At 38.0% G+C, this 24,630-nt stretch overlaps 3 protein-coding genes across 8 annotated transcripts in view; 1 reads left to right on the top strand and 2 right to left on the bottom strand.

Moving 5' to 3' along the window:
* The window catches only part of LOC144979890 (aspartate--tRNA ligase, mitochondrial-like), a 59,851-nt gene extending 48,013 nt beyond the window's left edge, over positions 1-11,838 (bottom strand). Inside the window, 1 exon segment of the mRNA XM_078927138.1 lies at positions 11,702-11,838. Coding sequence (XP_078783264.1) covers positions 11,702-11,798 — 97 coding nt within the window. The 5' untranslated portion in view covers positions 11,799-11,838.
* LOC144979886 (uncharacterized) lies at positions 2,970-11,234 on the bottom strand. The gene is made up of 3 exons (XM_078927131.1): positions 10,883-11,234; positions 7,417-7,540; positions 2,970-5,980 (listed from the first exon to the last, which is right to left on the bottom strand). Exons 1-3 carry the CDS (start codon positions 11,122-11,124, stop codon positions 5,846-5,848), a joined length of 501 nt encoding a protein of 166 aa, XP_078783257.1. The 5' UTR covers positions 11,125-11,234; the 3' UTR covers positions 2,970-5,845.
* An 86-nt stretch (positions 11,839-11,924) lies between the features above and the next one.
* LOC144979891 (protein Dr1-like) lies at positions 11,925-23,367 on the top strand. Of its 6 annotated transcripts, none has more exons than XM_078927142.1 (5): positions 13,276-13,362; positions 13,994-15,300; positions 17,326-17,560; positions 19,692-19,855; positions 21,015-23,367. In XM_078927142.1, the coding sequence occupies exons 3-5, from the start codon at positions 17,326-17,328 to the stop codon at positions 21,147-21,149; spliced, it is 534 nt and encodes a 177-aa protein (XP_078783268.1). In that variant the 5' UTR covers positions 13,276-13,362; positions 13,994-15,300; the 3' UTR covers positions 21,150-23,367. The 6 variants fall into 6 exon arrangements, with proteins under 6 accessions (XP_078783270.1, XP_078783266.1, XP_078783269.1 ...); XM_078927141.1 differs by having other exon boundaries at positions 13,288-13,362; positions 15,217-15,296; positions 21,015-21,265; XM_078927144.1 differs by lacking the exons at positions 13,276-13,362; positions 13,994-15,300 and adding an exon at positions 11,925-12,225.
* The last annotated feature ends 1,263 nt before the right edge of the window (positions 23,368-24,630 follow it).

The raw sequence follows: 24,630 nt of genomic DNA, 5'->3' as shown, positions 1-24,630 counted from the left end.
CATAGTTATTGAAAAGTAGCTTTCAAAATAACCATGCAGCGTCTAAGTTAGTTACAGACTCTACAGGACCATTTATATTTTAATTTAAAAAATTATATTTTTATTATATAATAATATACTTGTACTTGTACTCATTACTATATATCATGCCACAATAAAATTTTAAGTTTAAGGCATTGGTGGTGTGGGAACATATTTATTGTTGTATTTCAATATGTTCCAGTATGTTATTGTTTGACTATTGAGTTGTTGTGAATTGTTTTCATGCTCTTAACCTGTTGAGTGTCCCTTTGAGTTCCATTCACTGTTGTGTGTTATTTCTTCCTGTGAGTTTGTGACATCACAATGGGTATAAAAACTGGGTTGCTTTCATTCTCCAAGCTCTTCTTAACTACGATATTCATAATGTATTTTTTATTGATAATTAGTCAAGTGTTGACTTTGTTTTTTTTATTACAGGACGAACAACCCGGACTATTTGCGTGATGCCTAGATGCATGGATTAGAAATATGATAGATGGAATCTTTTAACCTTCCATAATTCTACATATATATGGAGAACACCCACTTCAGTGGAAACTTTTCCTTCATGTTTTCCTATATTTTACCTATCGTGAGCCAGACGGAGAAATCCGTTCACCTCAGAGGATCATTTGAAAAGCTGATATTTTCACTGTGCCTTCATAAGTGCAATGAGGCCAAGACCAAGGAAATGTAGTAGTACCTCCATAGCCTCAGCAGACACCACTTTGTGACTAGACGGTCTAATTATCATAAGAAAGCTGCTATTTTCACCATATGGTGAAAATAGTGAGTCAAGATATAGTCTGACACACTATTTTTAGCGTACAGTGATAATGGTGTGAACTGAGTAGAAAAGTGCCAGAAGACAATAGAAAGTAAAAATTTCGCGGCATCGATGGGGGTTTGAACCCGCAACCTTACTGGTACGACAACTCTGCCTGGCCGGGGAGAGCGTGACTCTACCTTATGATTATGAGCTATCCACGATGTCGTACCAGTAAGGTATTTTCAGCGTATGGTAATAATAGTGTGGGAGAATATTTTCACCATAAGGTAATATCTTCGTGAGGTGGACGATTTTCACCGTAAATAGCTTGACACACTATTTTCCTTAAATTTGGTCTCGAAAGCCTGGAAACTGCCAAACTTTTGGTTTGCCAGGTGAGCTTGGAAAGCTTCATCGGTAACTGTAAGCGCCATTCCGCTGGTCTTATAGCTCTGTTCTCGGCAAACGTCTTTTTGTTGTTTGTAAATATTATTAATAATAAAAATAAAAACGTCTAGATACGTTTTAAAACAACCATCTGCACGTAAGAAGAAAATTATGTCGGATCGAATTCGACATGGACTCGAAGTGGACCAGATGCTAAGGCTACTACGTCACAGTTATTTCCTAGTTTCTGATTGGCTAATACATATGGTGAAAGGCTGTGATTATTCTCCGCCGGGTGGAAAATAACCAAATTTGTTATTCTCCGCCGGACGGAAAATAAAAAGAAGGATTATCTTCCGTCGGGTTTTCCAAGTTGATCCTCGACACTTAGCGGACTCTCTATATTGTGACGGATTATGACCCCCTTGGTGTAGTGTAAATAATCTGGCCGTTATTCCCCCCCCCCCCCCCCCCCCCCCCCCCCCCCCCCCCGGGTTATCAGGGAATCAGTGGGTGATAGTGATAGCGGTGGCAGTAGACGGTAGGGAATCAGTGGGTGATAGCGGTAGACGGTGAGACACACTTCAAGCCCGCAGGACAAAAATAATTTGGAGAATGAATGAAGTTGACTTAACTGCTGGTTGTGATTAGTTCTCACTAGAGTCGCTCAATCAAACTACATACGGTAAAGGTTATACATCGTTTCTGTACTTTGGCGAAAACAAATAAGCACTAGGTGTCTATAGCGCTGGTGGTAGGGATTCAGTGGGTACTCTACTGTGTGTCAAATACCCTCCCCCCCCCCCCCTCCCTTCCCCGACATGGTAAGGATTTAGTGGCCTCTAGTAATAGAGCAGGCGGTTGGGACTCCGTGGCTCATATTATTAATAGGATGCTGGTAAGGTCTCAGTGGCCAATAGGGCTGGTGGTAGGGACTCTGTGGCTAATAGAGCTGATGGTAAGGACTCTGTGGCTAAAAGGGCTGGTGGTAGGGACTCGGTAGCCAATAGGGCTGGTGGTAGGGACTCAGTGGCTAATAGTAATAGGGCTGGTGGTAGGGACTCAGTAGCCAATAGGGCTGGTGGTAGGGACTCAGTAGCCAATAGGGCTGGTGGTAGGGACTCAGTAGCCAACAGGGCTGGTGGTAGGGACTCTGTGGCTAAAAGGGCTGGTGGTAGGGACTCGGAGGCCAATAGGGCTGGTGGTAGGGACTCAGTAGCCAATAGGGCTGGTGGTAGTGGTAGAGACAGTGCCGGTGGTAAGGATTCAGTAGCCAATAGGGCTGGTGGTAGTGGAAGAGACTCAGTAGCCAATAGGGCTGGTGGAAGGGACTCAGTAGCCAATAGGGCTGGTGGTAGGGACTCAGTAGCCAATAGGGCTGGTGGTAGGGACTCAGTAGCCAATAGGGCTAGTGGTGGGGACTCAGTAGCCAATAGGGCTGGTGGTAGGGACTCAGTAGCCAATAGGGCTAGTGGTGGGGACTCAGTAGCCAATAGGCGGGTGGTAGGGACTCAGTAGCCAATAGGGCTGGTGGTAGGGACTCAGTAGCCAATAGGGCTGGTGGTAGGGACTCAGTAGCCAATAGGGCTGGTGGTAGAGACTCAGTAGCCAATAGGGCTGGTGGTAGTGGTAGAGACTCAGTAGCCAATAGGGCTGGTGGTAGGGACTCAGTAGCCAATAGGGCTGGTGGTAGGGACTCAGTAGCCAATAGGGCTGGTGGTAGGGACTCAGTAGCAAAATACAACTAAGAAAAACGAAAAACAAAATGTCAAACAAGTAGTAGTTGTTTGTTGTATCTGCCATCATTGGCAAGGAATACAATTTATTATGTAAATAGCAGAAAACGAGTTTAATCTGGAGCAGTGACATTAAAACTGAAGAAAGAAATCAATACACAGAAGAAGCGTTCATATACCCTATATAGATAATTTCTTAGTTCCCCAATATCATATAAAACAACACAGAATAATAACACATTACTGAAAATAAATGATCAGAAATAACAATAGTATATTTGGTCATCTGGAGAACAACAATGTACACAATGAAATGCATTACTACTCTAGGACGTATAAGGCAGCTACAAAGTCAATGGCATTTAGCGATCCAAGAAAAGGACAAGCCTGTGCAGCCGGTCCTGCATCAAGAATACACGGTAAAGAAGGAGAGGCGGGGACAGATAGAATCGCTAAATTTCAGAACAAGAAACACTACGATAATGCCACCGTAGTGGGAAGAAATCCGCGTTTGAAACTGCACACCCCTGCAGCCACGCAGTCCTCGGCACGTAGGTCCACCTTGACTTGGGATTCGAAAACGAATAAATTGATGGAAGATGAGAAGATGGCAATGGGTAAGCAACATCCGTCAAAGACCTGATGAAACACTGAAAAGGAAGACGGTGCTGCGACACCTTGACTTGGGATTAAAGAACAATATCCTGAGTTGTATTTAGCGATCCCAGAAAAGGACAAGTTCGTGCAGCCAGTCCTGCATCAAGAATACACGGTAAAGAAGGAGAGGCGGGAACAGATAGAATCGCTAAATTTAATCACATACAAGAGTCGCAGAACCACATTGAGACATGCTTCCTTGTACTGTACCCAACGCACTTGAAATGGTACCAAATCAAACAGTGTTCGCATTGAACCATCTTCAGATCTCCATCATCGACGTCGCTGCACGTACCACATGAATATACCTGGGCAGAAATCCTGTCTTGAAGGAAATCACCAAGATAATCCCAAGCAGAGGGTTCAAACAAATCCTTCAAGACCAGGATGTCCACTTTCTCATCCAAAACCGTATCGCTGAACTCCGTCAACGGCTTAATTTCGTGGACAGGAATCAATCCATGTGGTCTATGGTTGTGAATTGTCACAGCAGGCAGCAAGACATTAACTTTTTCATTAAATGATAAAGATAAAAATGTCTTTGGAATGGGACGTCGACGTTTAAGAGTGAATCTCTGTTTATTGCAGGTCTTCCCCATGGCTTAACTAACCGGGACATATTGAGCCATGATGAGTCGACAGCAGAGGTAGTGGGATTGTCAGGAGGACCAGATACTACAGAAAGATCACCAGGAGGAAGAGGAGCCTCAGAAATAGGCATAACTTTAACAGAGACAGACTCAGGAGCAGGATTAACAGACAGAGGATCAAGAGAAGAAACAGAGTCAGGAAGAGGATCGATAAAGGCAACAGAGTCAACATGAGAAAGAGGTACACGCTCAACACAATCATGAACAGTAACAGAGTCAGCCACAGGAACAACAGGCTCTACAGAAGAAGAGCTGGAAACAGGGACAGGAGAAGGAGCTGAATTTGATTGCTCACAGAACCAACTATCAAGAAATTCCTCTAACTCCTGAAACTTTTGCTGAAACTCAGAGACACCTAGAATAGACAGGAAACAGGCCGCCTTGTCACAAAGAACAGTGCGTAAAGCTACAGGAGCAGAAGAGATAGTAGAGACAGGGAGATTCAGAAACAGTTTGAGCATGTTTGAAACGCTCAGGAATTTGAACAACGTCAAAAGGATCAAGGTTCAGGTGACAACGGAGGAAAAAAATATGACAACATGGAACTTGGAAATGTCCATACGTGCTGCATGATAGAAGTGGAGTACTGTTTGTATTTGTAAGAGACAGTACAGCAATCCTGGCCCTGGGAGACAGAATAACTAACCTTACGAGACAGGAGGAGTTCGTGCTTCACAATTTCAGCAACAAACCTAGTCAAAGAACTGGTGATTCTCTGCGACACATCATCATGGTCCCTGTGATCATAGACTTCTGAATTGAAAGTAACGATCTGTAATCGCTCTTGCTCAGAGATTTTGGAATTATCAAAGGAAATTAATGAAGACAAGGCAGTAGAAAGACATAACTTTTCATTAATAATTTTTTTTTATCTTGCCGTGATAGCTTTCCAAGGTGTTCGTCGTCGTTGCATGCAGTTTAATGACATTTGTGTTGCAGCAAGCTGCCCACAAATGATGCTTGGACCACCAGTTTTCCATGAAATAATTCTTCACAGACTGTGGAACGATGTCGGAAATTTTTACGATCATCTCTTCAAACTCCTCCTCTGATTCAGAAGTGACCTGGGTCATGAAAGAATCCAGGACCACCTTTGAACCAGAGGTCCCCCTCCCCAGTTCTTTCCTCAGGAAACGTTCCACAGCCTGTGAAATATGGAATTGGCACAGATTGATCGGCACATCAGGGAAAATTGAGCCAATGGCAGCAATCTCGGCCATATCTTTGTCAACAATAAAACACCGGGCACTGTCCGTGTTAAATTACTGAGCAAAGATATGGAGACAACTCTCCATGATGTGCCGATCCTCCCTTGCCAAGAATGCATGGAAAACTGGCATTCCATGCCCCTCACCATCAAGCACCATAATTGTAAGGAGAGGATACAGATAATTATTTACCTTATACGTACAGTCTAGGATAAGACCTGGATACTTGCCTAACGTTCTCCTCATAGACAAAGACATAAAACAAACAAACAGAAATTCCCCACTTTCATTCCTCCCCACCTCCCCAACCCCACCACTTGCAACCAAATCACGAATGACACATTCACATCTAGAACTATCATTTCCTCCGTTACTACTGCCCACCCCTAGCCTCTTCTGCATATTATAGACATCCTGTCACATCAAACAGCCAGCATGTCTCTGCTCCAGAATTTCCTTCTGTTCTGACAGCTTCATCGTGACAGATGAAAGCACAGTCATGTCGACCTCGTCCATCACGATCCGCCTCTGCTCAGGATAGAGGTTGAAATTCTGAAAAAAAAAAAAAAAAAAAATATAAAAATACAAGAATGTTTCGGATATTAATCTAAATAACCAATTTTACACAGACGACAGTCAAATCTTTAAGTCAGCAACCTATGACCATTTACATCTCTTAAGGGGCGGTTTGGGTCTAATTATTAGGAAAATCCTTCGAAAAATTGATTTTGAGATTTTGGTGAAAAATTATTTTTTATTATCCGAGAAATAATATAATTGAAGTCCAAATTCGTAAAGTAGACTATAAAGGCACGAAAAACACAGTCGAAAATGGTACAGATAGTGAGAAAGTGTGAAAAACGGGAAGTTATTTTGCTATTTTCTCAAAATGTCATATTTCTAAGGGTATGGGATACTGTGTCAAACGTTTCTCAGAATCTATTCAATGAAATTGTCTGAAAATTTCCACAGTTATCACAGAGATAATGTATTGTGTCACCATAGAGAGATTTTTTTGATAAGATGTGTGAATTTTGAATTATAATCCTAATTCTGAATTTTTAACATCAATTTTGTCATAACATTTTGATTCTCAAATTTGTAATGTTCTAATAAAAATTCCATAAGCTAAAGCCGTAAAATCTCTCTATGGTGACACACTATGGTACAATGTTGACACGAGGGAAGAATATGGAGCTCATTCCTTCATTAGTTTTTGTGGAACGTTTGCCACAAGATTGTTATATTTTTTGATGTCAGACCCCCAAATTCGGCCGCAAAATGGGCATCAACACAGATAATTCAAATTTTTCACCATAAATGTTGTTTTTTAAGCTATAATGACGATACAAAATGATTAAAACCGCCCAATATTGCTAATTAAAAATTTTTTTGAAAAGACCCAAACCGCCCCTTAAGTGAACATTTCCAATCTGGTTTTGATAAATGGAAAACATGGATGGAACTGAACAGACTGAAACTTAACAATAGTAAAACCGAAATAATATTTATCGCTAGGCCAGCAATTCTTTAAAATGTAGAGTGTGAATCAAACATTTTAGGAAATAGTGTAATTGAAACTGCTAGGGTTGGTTGTTCGAAATTTGGGTGTATTTATCGATTCAGATTTGTCTTTTACCAGCCAAGTAAATCATATATCGTAAGGTACATGGAAATGAGAAGAATACGAAGTGTTAGACATCTCATTACGAGTTACAAGAGACATCTCGGCCTTGTTAGTAAATTCCTTAATCCTGTCAAAGCTAGATAAAGACAAAAAAAAATTATACTGGCTGGAGTTGACAGTGCCAGAGATGTTAGATGACAAGATTTCCTTGCAGTCATATTCGAATGTAGGAGTGGCCAAACAGAACCTCGCTTGGTCAAACACTACAAACATTTTAATCCCCCTAGTAAAACTCATCAGTTTTGACAAACAAAAAATTGGAACACATTAGTTATCAAATTTAACAGATTAAATCACTTACCTCCTTCGAAACAACATGACCTGAATGCTGGGTCACAAGCTTAGTTATTTTCAAGAATGGGTCCTCGCTCTTGGGTTGGTTGAGGCGGACATTCAACTGGACAGGACAGCCGACTTTGTAAGACCTGGTAGTGAGAGACAGAATGGTTAACAATGGGATACAGAAAACTGTTCACAGTTCGTTTGCACTAAAACATATCCTCAAAAGATGCTGTTTATAGTTGTCTACACTACTAATCCCCAAGAAAAGACGAGTAGACTGCAACTGGTGCAATGGCTCTAAAATATCATGAATAAAAAGCAAACAATTGGTGCTCCTGTGTTCTAAGCGCACTAAAATGACACTTAACCTGGCACTTAGCCTCAGGATCTACGTACACGGTAACTCCGGTAACTGGTTTGCCGCTACAATACAGTAGAGCTCGGAAATAGCAAGTTCGGCGGGTCCACTCCTGATTACTCGCTATTTCCGAGTTCTCGCTATTCCCGAGTTGCCAGGAAAGGTCTCTCGGCCGTACAAAAAGATGGAAAGACAATGTGTGTGTGTGTGCGATTGTTTGTATGCATTAGGCATGTTTGATGAGGTAAGCAAGCGCATCACTCTAGGACTTCATAATCAATCACTGACCCACTGAAATGATGGTTCCACGCTCCCCTCTCTCGCTGATCGTGTCATTCGTTAACGAATGCTACTCGCTGACCGATGCTGCTAAGTACTATTGCTCGTAACAAAAATAAGAAAAGGAAAGAAGCTAGGCTAAAAATATTTAAATCACCCTTGTCTGTTGTTTTGCTTTACTTCGTTCGAAGTCCTAGGGTGGGGCAGGAAATGCTCGTTATTTCCGAGTTGACCTCTTTTTCATACTCGCTACTTTCATGCTAATTTTATTGACTCAAATAAGAGAAAAAAACTGGGATTTAGATTTTACTCGCTATTTCCGAGTTCTCGCTATTTCCGAGTACGTTACTTTCATGTTCTACTGTACAAGCAATGGATGGACCTTGCTCTGTATGTGTGTGTGTGTTATAGCCTTAAAAAAATCAATCAATACAATTTAACCCACTAAAGGCGAGATTCAAGGTTACCATGTATGTTACTGTTACCGTGTTAACGAAAATAATGATACCAAAATATCTGAGATATTCCTCTTTTATAACGAAGTTGTGCATCTTTAATTGAACCCTAAAACGAACGGCAATTTCAAGTCATAGTTTTCTTATGGGCGAGTTGGGTCACAATTTGACTCCCAATGTTGCTGCTCACCAAACTGCCTAAAGTTACTGTGTACGTAGACAATCTGTAAATTAAAAAGAAGTTAAACGCATAAAATGCTAGATCGGGACTATAGAGTGGATGTGGCAAGGTGGAGAAGTCCATGTACTTCGGTGCTTATTGAATCTGTTGACTCGTGTGATGTAAAGTGTCACCGTGTTACAATATCCCACAGTTCTGGATCCTCAATTTATCTAGCATGTCCTGTTCCAAAAATTCGATAAAAACAAAACTGTCAAAGTTCCAGAAAATTGTGAGCACACCTTCCTAGTCAACGTCACAACATCAAGGAGGAGAGTAATTGTGTCGGTATTCCAATGACTGGCCTATGCTCTGTGGGTCATAGTGATGGAACCAAAGACTCCTATTTGCTCAATAAGAGTCAATAAAGGTATCACCTTCAAACCTTTTGAATGGTTCGGAGCTAATTGTTCTACACCGCCCTTTCACATCACTCATCAACATTCGACACTTACACGTATCCAAGTATCGCTCTCATGATGTGGTGCACACTTTCCATTGAATGAACTGAAAGCATTGAATTTATTAGCTTTTAACAGTTGGTCATATTTTAAGCTTTGTTTGTCATCTGTGTAGTGCAGTATAAGTGGATTTTGGGGGGTTGAAATAATTTATTGAGTCATGCCCCTTTGTAACTTAAGATTGAGATACTTCGGTTCTTTGTGGGTGATTTTTACAATGAACCACTTCATAATACAACGAAAGCTTCTATGTGCTTCTAGAATTAGTGTATCTGCACAATATATCAAATTTTGAAAAAAAATCCCAGCCGACATCTTGGACCGTTTTGAGCCTTGAAGTTCAAAATTTGTGATTTTGGTGCATGTCGCATAACGCTATGCGTTATTGTTCAAAAAATTATAGTACCAGAACCATATTTTTGCAATACTATGTTGGACCATATGTTATTTATCGAGGTACAAATCATCAATGACCAAAAATGAAACATTAAAGTCATGAATTTTTTTTGTGACAAAATCCATTTTGTTGCCAAACAGCACGGGGAGCCATATTAAAGGGCAGATAAATATTTTCATTTTCCTTCAAATAATTGTAATCTATGCTAAAAGTTGTACAGGATTATCAAATTTGAGATATTTAGCTTGATTAATGCGAGCAAATTTTATTTTGATACATTTTGAGACAAAATTTCAAAAAATTGTAAAAAATTCAAATATCCATATTCTGAACTGAAAATTTGGTCTTCTTCATGTCCCATAAATATCTTCAATTGAGCCAAAGTTTGAGGAAAATCAAAAGGGTTCCCAAAATTTGGTCCACTTGACAATGGCCCTTACTAAAGTGCCTACTACTACAAAATTACCCTAAGGATATAGCAGTTATTCATCTTTTAAAATAAAAACACTCCAAATAGAAATCAGCCTGAAACTGGGCTCCGGCTGACTGAAAAAGTGAAAGGGAATTCCCCTGAAACACTATGACGTCACTAGGCCAGGAGACAATCAACGACGCTGACCACGGCAGTCCACTCTGAAATGGCGTAATGGAGTTACTTTGGCAGATTTTGAAATTGAAATGAGTGTGGATTTATGAATGGAAAGCCCAAAGAGAATCCTGGAGGCATTTTTGACAGTTGGAAATTAAAATTCTCAAGGGAATTTATTCACGAATTAACAAACCTAAAACACTTGCTTAATTTAATTTTCTTGCCCACTAAAATTTAGCTATCTCTCCCTCTCCATTACAATACCTAAATGAAAATGAATTTAGATATGAAAACAGGATTAAACCAAATGATAGATGATAGAGCGTTCGGTGCTCTTTATTGTTGGTGTTTGTTTATCACCCTCTGTAAATAAACACCAGATATTTAAAATTAACCAAGCCATGGTTTTAGCCTGCAGCTCAAACTATAACTAGCGATCACGCAAGTGAATGAATGAACAGGAGAACTGTGACACAGATTTAACCCCTCGTTTAAGTTTAAGGGACTACTAGTACTTAGTACTAGCTATCTAGATACATTACATTGAAAAAAAAAAGTGCAATAGTAATAGGCTACATTCCCTACATCATGCACCGAAAACAAACTTTTAAAATTCCAATTTAGTAAACCGGGTGCTTGTTAAGTACCACATTGTACTTTCTACCTAGAGCCTGCCTAAATATCATGTTTAAAAAACAAAACAATACACAAAAAAAGCGCTCTTACCTTTGTACTGGTCTTTCATTTTTTGAAGATCTCTCCTTAGTTCTTGTACCCTGCTTGCATTGATATAGAAGAACTCGGTACTTAAATTGCTGAAACAGCGGGTCGCTTTCGCTAACCTTTTCCGCCCCAACTAGAGAAAATTGCGTTAATGTATCTTTCCCATACTGGTTCAGTTTGTTTAAAAACTCTTCATAGTTGGCGAATTTGGTTCCCTGGACAAAATCCATCCTGCTCGTGCTCATCACCAAATGGAACTGAATGTAATGCGCGTGGGATCATGTCAATTCGCCGTAGGTAACGTGACATCTCGATAAAAGCGAGAACACCGCAGCAGAAAACCCGGCGGAGAATATTAAAATAGTACTACCTTCCGCTGCCCGGCGGAGAATAATCCAATTTCGTTATTCTCCGCCCGGCGGAAAATACTCACTGTCAGGATATTATCACTGTAGGGTGAAAATAGCCTGACACATTATTGAAAATAGTCAGTCCGTTATCATAATCCACCTCTCCGTCTCCACTGCCACTTCAACTTCTAAAAAATTCAGAAAAGTGTGGAGCGGCGGAGCGGGCATTTGTATAAAATGATGCAGATGATGAGAAAAATAGGGTATGGAGAAGTGCCAGATTAAAACAGAGAATAAAAAGTCACGGGCACAGTGCCAAACTCAGACTCAGGATCTAATTGACACGACACCCTCCGTCTGGCCGGGAGAGACTCAGAGAGTTGAGAGAGAGAGGACAGCGAGGGGTCGCACAACCGACTGAGCTATCCAGTCCACACTGTGAGTTATATTTCAACTAAATAAAACTATGTACCATGCTTTGATTGACATAGACGTTTTATAATTCTTGTTTCGTGATTAGATATCCGTGCTAAATAGCTGTGTAATCTGTGGATAAAGGGCAAAGCCATTTTCTTCTAGCTTGCCTATGCCAAGACTGAAAATGAAAGTGAAAGCAAAAGTAGCGTAACCTGATTTTCATGATTTTTATCTGTGGAGATTTCCAAATTGTCATTAAAGATTCCGGGCATACAAATATTGCAAAAAAACAAAAACAAGTGAGAATAATATTGTATTAAATCTTCGATTATCACTGAATAGTGATAAATTCTAATGGAATATTCACAATTTTTAACTTTATACCAAATCAACATGTTCAAATCGATCTAATTGGACCTGTTTCAGTTGATAACTCAGGCTGTCTTGGGCCACGAAAGCGAAAGAAAATTGTGCATACTAAGAAGATGTCGAGAAGCACTGTGAATGTTTTTTAGTTCCCTTTCTTTCTGTCTGCGGCTGTGTGTTGTTTTGTTCAATTTCAGGAAAGTAAGAAAAGAAGTGAGTTATTATTATTATTAACTCTAGAACTGGTGGTGTTTTTGAAGTAGCATATAAGGTAAAATATATGGAATACTCAATGCGCCTATCCAACTCGCAGATTGAACATATGACACATCCACAAATATACACCTTGAGTTTGAGTTTGAGATTGTGATTGTGAGTGAGCGCACGACAGATGAACAGCAGACCACAATTACAATCAAATCAACTCTCACTCTCACCTAGGCCTAGAGGCACATGTAAAGGTGTAGTGTAGACAAAAATTATGTTTATGTTCAAGATCAATGGGATATGGAAACAAGAATGGACGTGATGTCAGTGCCAGACGATATCGTAACAGTAACAGTACAGAATAAAAAAACCACAACTCAACAAGCATCAGTATCAGTATCAGCATCGCCTGTTGTGCTCAATACTGTCAACACTACAGCACAGAGTTAGCAACATTTCCTGAACTGTTTTACAATTTTTTTTTTTTTTTTCAATTTTAACCCAAATTAGCACTTCACTTTCCAAAATGGCTAATCGGCACATATCTGGAGAAGGAATCAAAACTACCTCATCATACTTCATAAATAAATCTAGATAGTAGACAAGGCCGAGGCAAAGTTCTGGAAAGCAATCGATTAGGGTAAAAGCCGCAAACCTCAACCCCCAACCCCCAAGAAATAAAGCATGGTAGATATTAATTCTTTCACCCCTCAGTGTTGAAATAGTTCATAAAAGACAAGACATGAATGTTTGTATTGCTTCGGTTTGCAGGCAACCAATGAAAAAAGTTATAGCACTTCAAAATGTCATGTCGTACTCAAGATGTTGTGATATCCTTGACTTTTCGACTGTCCAGCAATCCTCTACACTAAAGCTCCCTTGGTTTGATCACTTGAGTAGGTAGTCGCATCGCCCGTGGCTGAGCCGCTGATCGAGCCCCGATATCGATGTTACGGCTCTGGAGTGAAAATTGTGTTTACCGGTGAACATAGTTTTACTTCCATTGCCGTGGAATCGCTTCCTGTGCACTAATTTCGTCACTTCCGGTCTCATTTTAAAGAGGAGAAGCCAGCGCATCAGGCGGCGTTTTCAGATTTTTAATCCGTTCATTCTTTGTTCAGATGCCAGCTGTTTGAAAATTTGGTAAGTTTTAACTTCATTTTAAATACATTTTTCATTATATTACCTATTTTTAATTAATGTTATATTATTCGCCAACCATTTTTCTCTATTTGTGTGAATTTTGGTGGTGATTGATGCTGGCGAAAGCGTCTTTTAGTGACTTTAAATACGATGCGTGTTCATGAAGTTGGCGACGGCCAACCAGGATTGCCTCTCGATGTATCCCCGAGTCTCCTGTGTACAGTGCAGTCTGTAAACTATCGACTGCGTTTGCTTTTGTGACTTGTATAAATAATTTCAAGCTAAATAATTGCTGTAAAAAGACTGAAAATAGTCCCATCCATAATTTTAGTTTTATTTTATGAATGAATGTTGAAACTGAAATGACTTTTTAACTGGGATGATACCGGACAACTAAAAATTATGTTCCACTGATATTATTTTTTATCTTTTATTTTTGTTTGTTCTGCAGGTTAAGTGTGTTGGTTTAATTTAATGTGGTTAATTTCAATACAAATAATACAGAATAGCATGATAGAGCCAATTCAAGTATATTTCATTCATTACTTTACTCTTTACCACAACAAAAATTATTATATAACTTTTAATTTTGTTGATTTAATCATAATCGAAGTACTTTTTTTGTTTTCAGAGTCAGACGTTCATTATGACACCACATTTTCATGTTTCATTTCCTGCCTTGTATTTTTAAATATGAAATTGAAATAACAATATGAATTTGATTGTCTGCCACCTCCAACTCCCGTCGTCTGCCGCCTCGAACTCCAGTTGTCTGTCTTGTATTTTTAAATATGAGATTGAAATAACAACATGAATTTGATTGTCTGCCACCTCCAACTCCAGTCGTCTGCCTCCTCCAGCTCCAATAATCTGCCTTGTATTTTTATATATGAAATTGAAATAACAACATGAATTTGATTGTCTGCCACCTCCAACTCCAGTCGTCTGCCGCCTCTAACTCCTGTCGTCTGTCTTGTATTTTTAAATATGAGATTGAAATAACAACATGAATTTGATTGTCTGCCTCCTCCAGCTCCAATAATCTGCCTTGTATTTTTAAATATGAAATTGACATAACAACATGAATTTGATTGTCTGCCACCTCCAACTCCAGTCGTCTGCCGCCTCGAACTCCAGTCGTCTGTCTTGTATTTTTAAATATGAGATTGAAATAACAACATGAATTTGATTGTCTGCCACCTCCAACTCCAGTCGTCTGCCGTCTCGAACTCCAGTCGTCTGTCTTGTATTTCTAAATATGAGATTGAAATAACAACATGAATTTGATTGTCTGCCACCTCCAGCTCCTATAATCTGCCTTGTATTTTTGAATATATGAAATTGTAATAACAACATGAATTTGATTGTCTGCCACCTCCAACTCCCGTCGTCTGCCGCCTCCAGCTCCAATAATCTGCCTTGTATTTCTAAATATGAGATTGAAATAACAACATGAATTTGATTGTCTGCCACCTCCAATTCCCGTCATCTGCCTCCTCCAGCTCCAATAATCCGCCTTGTATTTTTAAATATGAAATTGAAATAACAACATGAATTTGATTGTCTGCCACCTCCAACTCCAGTCGTCTGCCGCCTCTAACTCCAGTCGTCTGTCTTGTATTTTTAAATATGAGACTGAAATAACGACATGAATTTGATTGTCTGCCACCTCCAACTCCCGTCGACTGCCTCCTCCAGCTCCAATAATCTGCCTTGTATTTTAAATATGAAATTGAAGTAACAACATGAATTCGATCGTCAGTCTCCCCAACTACTTCTGTATCATTGCTTGGACTTCGATGTATTTATTCAGTATCATTACCTGGATATTGCCTGTGTCTACATTCCATGCAGCCAACAACCCAGAGTGCCTAGATTTTGTTGTCTTCTGTCTTTTGCCACATATCAGCCATCTTATGGATTTAAGCGAGTCAGTACGTGAGTACCCTTTAATCTGTTCTCTTAGTGATGTTGAATGCAAAGCAATTATCAAATTTTCTAAAGTTCATTTCAATTTTAATGTAGTTTAATAGTTAGTCATATGATACATCTCTTCGAGATGTTCAGTTTGATATATGACATGCCTATGTTGCAGAAAGTTTGCAAAGTGTCTGTATTTATCGGCTTATTGTTTGTTATTATGTAATATGTTACGTAATATTCAATTTTGCATTTTCAGGTTAAGTTTTCTCTACCACTCTTATGTAGTTCTTGTTTTTAATTTTGCATTTTTATCACTGACCATGTTTGCATATATAAAGCGGCAAGCTTGTTTCTCCCGAGTACTGTTGGTGCCCAAATGTCTTGTCCAAGGATGCAAAAACATTGGGCAGTAAATTTGCAAGTTGCATTTACTGACACTTGTTCAACTTTATTTCTAGCCCTGTTCATTGTTTTTTTTTTTTTTTTTTCTTCTCTCCGAATACCAGTCATCTTTCGTCTGTTGCTCATTTGCCAATGCCAAATATTAAGTGCCTTCCCCAAGGACACAACTTTAGTGTCTAAATTCATACGTTTACGCTCCTTTCCTCTTGTTTTAACAATTTTTGTGTTCAAAATTAATCATAGCCATAGTATTGTAAGCATGCTCTGGAAGAAGACCACCCTCAAATCTGTTTTTAAAGTTATTATCCGTTCCTCGCGTCTTTTTTTTTCATTTTCTAGGGTTATGTAATTGCATGACGTTGCATAATATTGCATAATAATCATTTAATTTTTTTAAAATTTGCTTCGTCTTTCCTTTGCGATCATTTTGATATATGGTTTTATATGTATTCCATCCCAAATAACCGTGATTTTCCATTTCCCCCGCTTTTCGGTTGCTCTCTGGTCACAGTTTTAGTTTCTTTTTTCCTCTTAAATTATATTAAGTATTTTGGTCCACTTTTGCGGACTAATAATCCCGTAACTTTGGTTCTAATTGTCACATTGTCATAATTTTGGTACCATTGAAAAGTGTATTTCTTGCAGAATAGCATGAGACTATTTTGAAAACAATTGCTGCAATCTCAAATTTTCATGCAACTACCTACTTGAGTGTGAAGGCCTTGTTCACAAAATCAATGCTGTTTTCACTTTGTTGCCATCTATATCCATTTTATGTTCATTTTAAGAGTAGATTCTCATCATAAAATTATTTCTAAATAGTATATTTGTAATATTTATTACATTATTTCAAAAGTATATATAATTTCGGGTAAAATCGCCAGCACTTTGGGGTAAATTTGCTGGGCATCATTATCATTGTAAATATTTCATAAAAATACAATTAATTGGCTAGGTGAGCCTCTTCATACCTGCCTATTACTATTATTTTGGACCGTCCGTAATTGTTACGGAAGTGTAAGGACAATTATGGACTAACGGAAATAGAAGAAATATTACTAATACAAATGGTCACACTATGGATTTGACCAGTTTGAATTTGTAACCGAACCCATGGACATAATGCTGATTTGAAGTTCGAATTGTTCTTATGTTCTAGATCTTATTTTAACCTTTTTTTTTTATTCGTTATCGATTGTGATAGATCTAGATCTATTAAATTTCTAGATTCGATGTTTTTAAATACTGGTAGATAGACATCTAGATCTAGATCTAGTAGGATTAAATTTTTTTAAGTTGTCATTCATTTGGAGTTTTCTTTTACATATATAAAAGGGTGTATCTATCATTATTTTTGTTTGCTTTAGTATTACTGAAATTTGACTATTAATTACTGATGAATTTTTATTTTTTACTTTATTTGAAATTTTCAAGTAGCCAGGTATGCCTATTGTCAGTATCTAGGTTGCAAATTGGCATATTGGCTGCTCATGGCAAGCCTGGAGTGAGACAATCGAACAAGTGGCCAAGTTACCCGGTTTTACTTTTCTAAGATATGAATTAAATTTTGTTCTCAGATATGTCTGATGATAATAATTGATTCTGAACGTATCTTTGATTTTTATATATATTTACCAGATGGCGGATAATCGGGACTCACCACAACAGCAGCCTGAAGATGAATTAAATATTCCACGAGCAGCCCTCAACAAAATGATAAAGGAACTCCTACCAAGCATCCGTGTGGCAAACGATGCGAGGGAGCTTGTTCTCAGCTGCTGCACAGAGTTCATCCATCTCGTATCATCTGAAGCCAATGACATCTGTGTCAAGCAGAGTAAAAAAACTATTTCTCCAGACCATATTTTAGAAGGTAGGGTTTTTATGTTTTTTTGTGTTTTTTTTTTTTTTTAGGGGGGGGGGGGGGGTTCCCTCATATATAGATTGACTTTAATATGAGAATGAGATATATAAGAATGGGTAGGGGGGAGGGGTTGAAGTTATTTTGTGGAATGTATACAGTAGAACATGAAAGTAACGTACTCGGAAATAGCGAGTAAAATCTAAATCCCTGTTTTTTTCTCTTATTTGAGTCAATAAAATTAGCATGAAAGTAGCGAGTATGAAAAAGAGGTCAACTCGGAAATAACGAGCATTTCCTGCCCCAGCCTAGGACTTCGAACGAAGTAAAGCAAAACAACAGACAAGGGTGATTTAAATATTTTTAGCCTAGCTTCTTTCCTTTTCTTATTTCTCGTTACGTGTAATATTACATAGTAGCCTGGTCTGTAGTAGTACATAGGAGGAGAAACAAATTTGGGTGGGGGTTGGGTGCGTGTGTTTGTGTGCGTGTGTGTATTGGGGGTGGGGGTCAATTATTCACTCAATGTGGTGCCACGCGACGCGCGAGGTAAGCACTGGCAGCCAACATGTCAACATGCCTCACTTAGCAGCATCGGTCAGCGAGGAACGACACGACCAGTGAGAGAAGGGAGCGTGGAACCATCATTTCAGTGGGTCAGTGATTGAGTGACATGATGCACTTGCTTACCTCATCAAACATGCCTAGTGCATACAAACACTCGCACATACACACATACACACACACATGAAATCTTGATGGAAATGGAAGGGGTGGGTTTTAGGGGTGGATCAACTTCAACCCGTGGCCATCATTACGTAGTTAACGAAGGCCGTGTTCAACCCCGCCCCCACCCCACTTTATCCACACACAGTCATTTGCGGTACACACGCACAAACACACACACACACACACATACATTGTCTTTCCATCTTTTTGTACGGCCGAGTGACCTTTTCTGGCAACTCGGGAATAGCGAGAACTCGGAAATAGCGAGTAATCAGGAGTGGACCCGTCGAACTCGCAATTTCCGAGTTCTACTGTATTTAGCTCCTCCTATTATAAATGGTCCCACAGTACAACATAAATTTTGTAAATCTATTTTGGATGCTCCAGCCTCCAGTATTACTTGCTACATAGACATCCCTTTCATTCAAACTGTGCACTGATCTCTCACAACGTACGCCAATATATATCAACTTAAAAAGTATCAAATTATAGATCTTTTATTATCTTTAATTTGATGTATTTTTTGTGTTGTATGATAAACATAAGGCTAAGAAACTATATTACTGGAAACATTGCAAAATTATCACATATAAGGGTTGAGCTATACTGATGAGATACTATTCACATTGAATTTGGTTATATTCTATCTTTTTGATATCTGAAGAATTTCGCTCCACTTGGTGAAAGTCAGACCTTTGATAAAATCATTTCTGGTCTGTGAATCAGTCCATTTAGTTACTTCCATTTTATTTACTTTCTGAAATTATTACAGCTTTTTATCCCTGTTAAAGGCACGTATCAAAGTAAGTACTAAGCTAGAATCCCTGGACTGCAATATTTAATGTACAAAAATGAATTTAATAACTTCAAAAATAGAACAGGACTAAACACTGAACATTTGGGGCTCAAAACTTCAAAATATTACGTGTGTATAAGTATTTTATGAGACTGTATACTTTTTATTTGTACTTTACTACTTAACTATTAAGAGTAAGAGCACCATGCATGTAGAGAATTGATTCAAAAGAGTACACTTATTTGTTACAGACACTAACCTCTATGACCTTGGCCCTATCAACAACAATCCAGGGAGATTTGATTGAATGGAAAGAAAGGAAATTAAGGAAAAAATGAAGGGTATTCTGAACATTATGCTTTCCTGATGTTCACTAAATGGCAGTCAGTGATAAACATGTCCGACATCACATAGTTCAATGATGAGTATGTGCATAGACGTGCAATACTAATCTTGTGTCAGAAATTGTATAATAAAGGAGGGGTGGGGGGGCAGGGGCATTTGCTTATTATATACTGCAATCTTAATTTTATTGAATTTTATGATTGCCTGTGGCAGGCTGTGCATTTTAAAATTTAGATTTTAATTGTAAAGGCATTCTTTAATATATATTAACAGCTCTGGAAAAACTTGGATTTCACTCTTACAAAGCTGAAGCTAAGGCTGTTATCAAAGAAGCCAAGGCAGTGGCCGCTAAAAAACGGAGAGGAAGTTCAAGGCTGGAAAATCTTGGAATTCCAGAGGAAGAGTTGCTTAAACAACAACAGGCATTATTTGAAAAGGTAAGTGTAGAAAGGATATCGTGCTGATTTAGGTTGTAATGTTATTTATTTTAACCCAACTGTAGGAAATTCGTTATGATGTAAAAATTTTTCTAGTTCAGATTTGTCTTATAATAATAATAAGTCAGAAAATCTACAAGAACTTAATGCTGTTATGTAAAACTTGGTTTACTTATTACTGAGTTGCCTCCCTCATGTTATAACGTGAAAATATTACTTATTATTGAGTAGCTTCTCTTGTATTATACAGGAAGAATATTTTGATCTGAAATTGTGTCATTTTTCGTTGTCATGGTCAGTGTATAAGTAATAGGACAAATTGGCTGTTCTGAATCATACAATGGTTTTGACAAAGTTTTTTGGCTCTAGTTCTGTAACAAAGTGGAATCAACATAAAGTCAACACTCTTTAAGTTAACTTTTGCTCAATGTCAACGCCTTGTTGGTCTAAATTTTTTTGTTCTTTATCTCTGACATTTAAAAAAAAACAAAAACAAATGCAACATCATACCCGATACTAAACTTTAAACAAAGCATCTATAATTTTGTTAATGATCGAAATTTTGATTTTAGAAATTGATATTTCACATTCGTGCCACTTAACCAATACAGGTTTATAAACAGACTTTTGGGGGTTAAATTTGGCCAAAGTCAGATTCAGATTTTTAAAAATTAAATTTAGGTGGAAATATGATTATTTTACTCAGAATCAAGATATTTAATAGATATACATTTTCAAATTGTATCACACGACACCAATTCTGAAGTATTTAAATGAGCCAAAATCGTATAGTTTTGATTCTATTGAGTTTTTGTCTTCAAATTCAGTTTTGTTTTGTTTTTCTCCCCAAAAAATAGTTTTCAAAACGTTTTTTTGTTGTCCATAGCAGCCAAGTATTTTTAACTGATCTTTATTATGAACAAACAATTAAAATAAATAAATAAATTGATCAATAAATCAATGAAGCATGCCAAGCTGCAAGAGGCTAGTATATCTTCTTTAAAAAGAAAAAAAAAATAAATTTATAAACGCAAAGAATTTAGGGATGAATTCCTCTTGTCTGATGACAAAATATTACACTATATAAACCTTCATATTTAAAAAAAAAGCAAATCATATATAAGTAAATTATTTCTACAAAATATTTTCTATTTCCCAGGCTCGCCAAGAGCAGGCATTGATAGAACAACAACAATGGATGCAGATGCAGCAGATGTTACAACAGCAACAGCTACAACAACAACAACAGCAACAGCAGCAACAAAACACAGAAGATGATGATGACTACTCATAGCATTTCGTTATCAAGAAATATTTTCTTTCTTTATTTTCTTTGATTTTTTTTTGCCGGGGGGGGGGGGACTTTTGTATTTGTTTATTTTAACTCTGTCAGCGCCATTGGCCGCACTGTGCCAGAGCAGAATCTGTTTACTGACCAATGGCTGTACAGTGCAGTCAGTCTTGAAAGGCAAAAATAATAATGTAACCCAATCCTACTTTCTACAAAAGTACTATAAATTGAACCAATGATATCATTTCTTTCATCAGAACATTCATTTGGCTCCAGAGGCGGGGGGGGTATTTTAATTGAGATTTTGCGCCGAAATCGAATGTCGCTTTGTCTTGGCTTGTCATTCTCATGCTGCCTCAATCATGTGTCAACCATTTTGTGACTGCGAATATAGCCTCATCGCTGAAAGAGTTAACGTGATTCAGTCAATTGGAAATCAACACTTTTTTTTTGTTGTTTTTTTTGTTTTTTTTTTGGTTGCAAAATTGGACAAATTTCTTTTCTTTTCTTCTCGCCTTCTTTTTGTTTATTTATTACAATTTCTAAATTGAGGTTGTTGACAATGTTGTTATTCTTCTTAAGAAATAAATTCATGACCGTTTGATCAATATTCAATTCCCTCTAAATAATTTTTATGTGGCAATATATCGAAACAAGGATAGATATAATTCATGCCAATATTATGGCAGTTTTTGGGGGGAGAGGGGGAAGGGAGATTAGTCTTAATATTCCAATTTTATTTTTCAAAAAGTAATATGCAGTTGTTTTTTTTTGTTTTTTGTTTTTTATCTGAATGTGCAAGACAGAATCTTGTTTCAGTTGGCAGTTGATGAGGCCATGTCCAGGAGGGATAAGCCATAAGATGATGATGATGGGTCTGCACTGAATTGGATTTCTTTACTTGTTGTTGCATCGAATTCGAATCTACCTTTTATGTGCAGACTAAAACTTAGCTCATACTCATAGTTGTTGGCTGAAGAAGGGGTTTGAGCCTGAAACGTTCCGTATTTGGTATTTTGTTCTTTTTTGAAGATGTTTTATTAATTTTTGTTTATTACTTTTTACAGTCCACAGCTTCTAGCAGCCTAGTATTACAATGAAGAGTATTCTGAAGTTTAAATATAAAACCCATTCTCGTTGAATCCAGGAAAAGACTATTTACACACATTTTCTCACTGTCCGCATGTGTAAAATGAGCACCTGGCAGATGATAGCATTGTCTCTGTTGTTGTCTTGTATGTTCATACCAAGATAAAACAATATTCCAGGCATTCATACTCAGGGGCTGCTTCTGGCTGTGAGTTCCTTTTAAAGAGCTTTAAGCACATCGAGTAGATATTTTTCTAAATCGTAGGTGTCGTTTAAAAGAAAATTCAGGCCTGTAAATCTTCCCTCTATTGTCGGATTTCCGACAATACGATTTTGCTCTGTAAGTGCTAATATTTTTATTTTTAATAATAGTAAAAATAAAATTCGTAATGTCAAAGAACAGAACCAATAAAAAAGAAAATAAAAGACTTTTATTTCGTTCCAGGGAAAAAATCAGATTTTATTCTGTTTCAAATGCTGACTTAAAAAAACAAACAAAAAAAACCCTTTTTATTTGTCGCATCAAAGACCAAGCAAAGCGTCATGATTTGTGACATGATTTGACTAGTCAATTGACGTGTCATATCTGTGTTGTGTAATTAATCCATATTTTTGTCCTGTTGTGTCTATTTTCGCGTGTTCAAAAAGTTCCGACACTTTTTTCACCAACCATTTACAGGCCTGAAAATTATATAAATAGAGTTAACCCTTCATCTGCAGCTCCTGATAATAACATTGTTCCCCCCCCCCCCCCCCCCCCTTTTTTTTTTTTTTTTTACGCTGATTAGAGTCAGCATTTTCAACTTTCAAGACTAGTGAAATGTAAATACATTCATATTCATGTATGGAGTTGTGAATTGATTTGTTTTATGATTGATGAAAGAGAGAGAGGGAGTAGGGATGGAGATATTGAGAGATATAGAGTAGAGAGGGGGGGGGGGGGGGGGGGAAGAAGAGAAGGTTGAGAGAGAGAGAGGATTATGTGAATTGTATTAGGTAGTGTAAATAATATTATATCATTATGTATTTTGTCATTTTCATGGATCAGCTATTATTGGTTGAGTAAAAACAATTTTGTCAATGTTAAGGATGATCTAATCTAAAAATAAAGTCATCGTTTTTTGACATTGCATTTCGTTTTGAAACCAAAGTTGTTTTATTTACACACGCATAATAATTACTTGTGTGTCTATTTTAGAGTCCATTATTTTACTGCATTTATTATTCAATCCATCTTTCTGTTTTGTGTGGTGTGTATCACAAATTTGTCGTTCAATTACTTGATGGAGTGGGCTCTTATCGCTTCCTATTGTGGGCTGGAGAGGTCAGTCTTGTTGGGTCTGTATTCCCGTTTATCTCATTTTCTAATCTATCTTCATCTTCTTCTTCTTTTTCTTCTTCTTCTTCTTCTTCTTCTTCTTCTTCTTCTTCTTCTTCTTCTTCTTCGTCTTCTCCTCCTGGGCAGGGTTTCTGACCTCCCGTTGTCAGCAGGGAGGTAACTTAATTATTTGTCTTCTTCTATACCCCTATATCTGTTTTCTGAGTCGCTTACTGTCGTTGTTTTGGAATGAGGTTACTGAACTTGGTTTTGTCTTGGTCCAGGCCGGAGTCCTTGACTGGAGGGAAACAGTCGAATGAATAGCTATAGTTTTGGGAGATGATTTTTTTTCCCCTTGTAAGTCATCACTCTTTTGTGTACTATTACATTTTTTCTTTTAATTATACAACGGTTTGGAAACATTTGAAAGCGTTCCTCTTAGTGGGAAAATGTGCTTGTGTCTGGATGAGACTTTTAGGTGATCTCAAACTAAGTACTGTAGTGTGCTCTTGGAATCTACATATGTTTCCCATTCGAACCAATTCCCCATTGTCTAACCTCTTCTTGGGTGCTTTAATTGTAATTCTAGAACTTTTTCCTATCCCTTATTCTTCATTTTTACTGGCGCTGATATGACCATGTGTTTCAAGCGCCGTAAAACCATAAAAACATTTCTCTCTCTCTCTCTCTCTCTCTCTCTCTCTCTCTCTCTCTCTCTCTCTCTCTCTCTCTCTCCTCTCTCTCTCTCTCTCTCTCTCTCTCTCTCTCTCCTCTTCTCTCTCTCTCTCTCTCTAATATCTCCCTCCCTATCAAGTCTCTGCTGTGTCTCTATCCTATATCTTTCTCCACTTCTTTCTTCTTCTATCTTGGTCTACTCTGTCTTGTCTCTCTGCCGATCCTCTAACGTCATGCTCGTTCATCGTTCTCTCCTTTCTTACTCGCTATACTCTAAATCTTCAGCGCCGTAAACCCTAAACAACACTCTTCTCACCTCTCTTCTCTCACTCATTCTTTCCTGATCTCCATTTTCTCATACATTGGCTCCTACATCTCTCTCTCTCTCTCTCTCTCTCTCTC

The sequence above is a fragment of the Berghia stephanieae genome, chromosome 9 (genome assembly GCF_034508935.2).
Source record: "Berghia stephanieae isolate SIO BIC M18660-M18661 chromosome 9, UCSD_Bste_1.3, whole genome shotgun sequence".
In the NCBI taxonomy this organism is placed as follows: domain Eukaryota; kingdom Metazoa; phylum Mollusca; class Gastropoda; order Nudibranchia; family Aeolidiidae; genus Berghia; species Berghia stephanieae.
This window is presented reverse-complemented; position numbering and strand designations above follow the sequence as displayed.

Excerpts from the sequence above, each read along its gene's own strand:
- LOC144979886 (XM_078927131.1), bottom strand. The coding sequence starts at position 11,124 with ATGAGCACGAGCAGGATGGATTTTGTCCAGGGAACCAAATTCGCCAAC. Across the intron at positions 7,541-10,882 it reads AATGAAAGACCAGTACAAAG|GTCTTACAAAGTCGGCTGTC; the intron begins GTAAGAGCGCTT and ends TCTCACTACCAG. Across the intron at positions 5,981-7,416 it reads GTCATGTTGTTTCGAAGGAG|AATTTCAACCTCTATCCTGA; the intron begins GTAAGTGATTTA and ends TTTTTTTTTCAG.
- LOC144979891 (XM_078927139.1), top strand. The coding sequence starts at position 15,108 with ATGAATTCGATCGTCAGTCTCCCCAACTACTTCTGTATCATTGCTTGG. Across the intron at positions 17,561-19,691 it reads TCCAGACCATATTTTAGAAG|CTCTGGAAAAACTTGGATTT; the intron begins GTAGGGTTTTTA and ends ATATATTAACAG. Across the intron at positions 19,856-21,014 it reads AACAGGCATTATTTGAAAAG|GCTCGCCAAGAGCAGGCATT; the intron begins GTAAGTGTAGAA and ends TCTATTTCCCAG.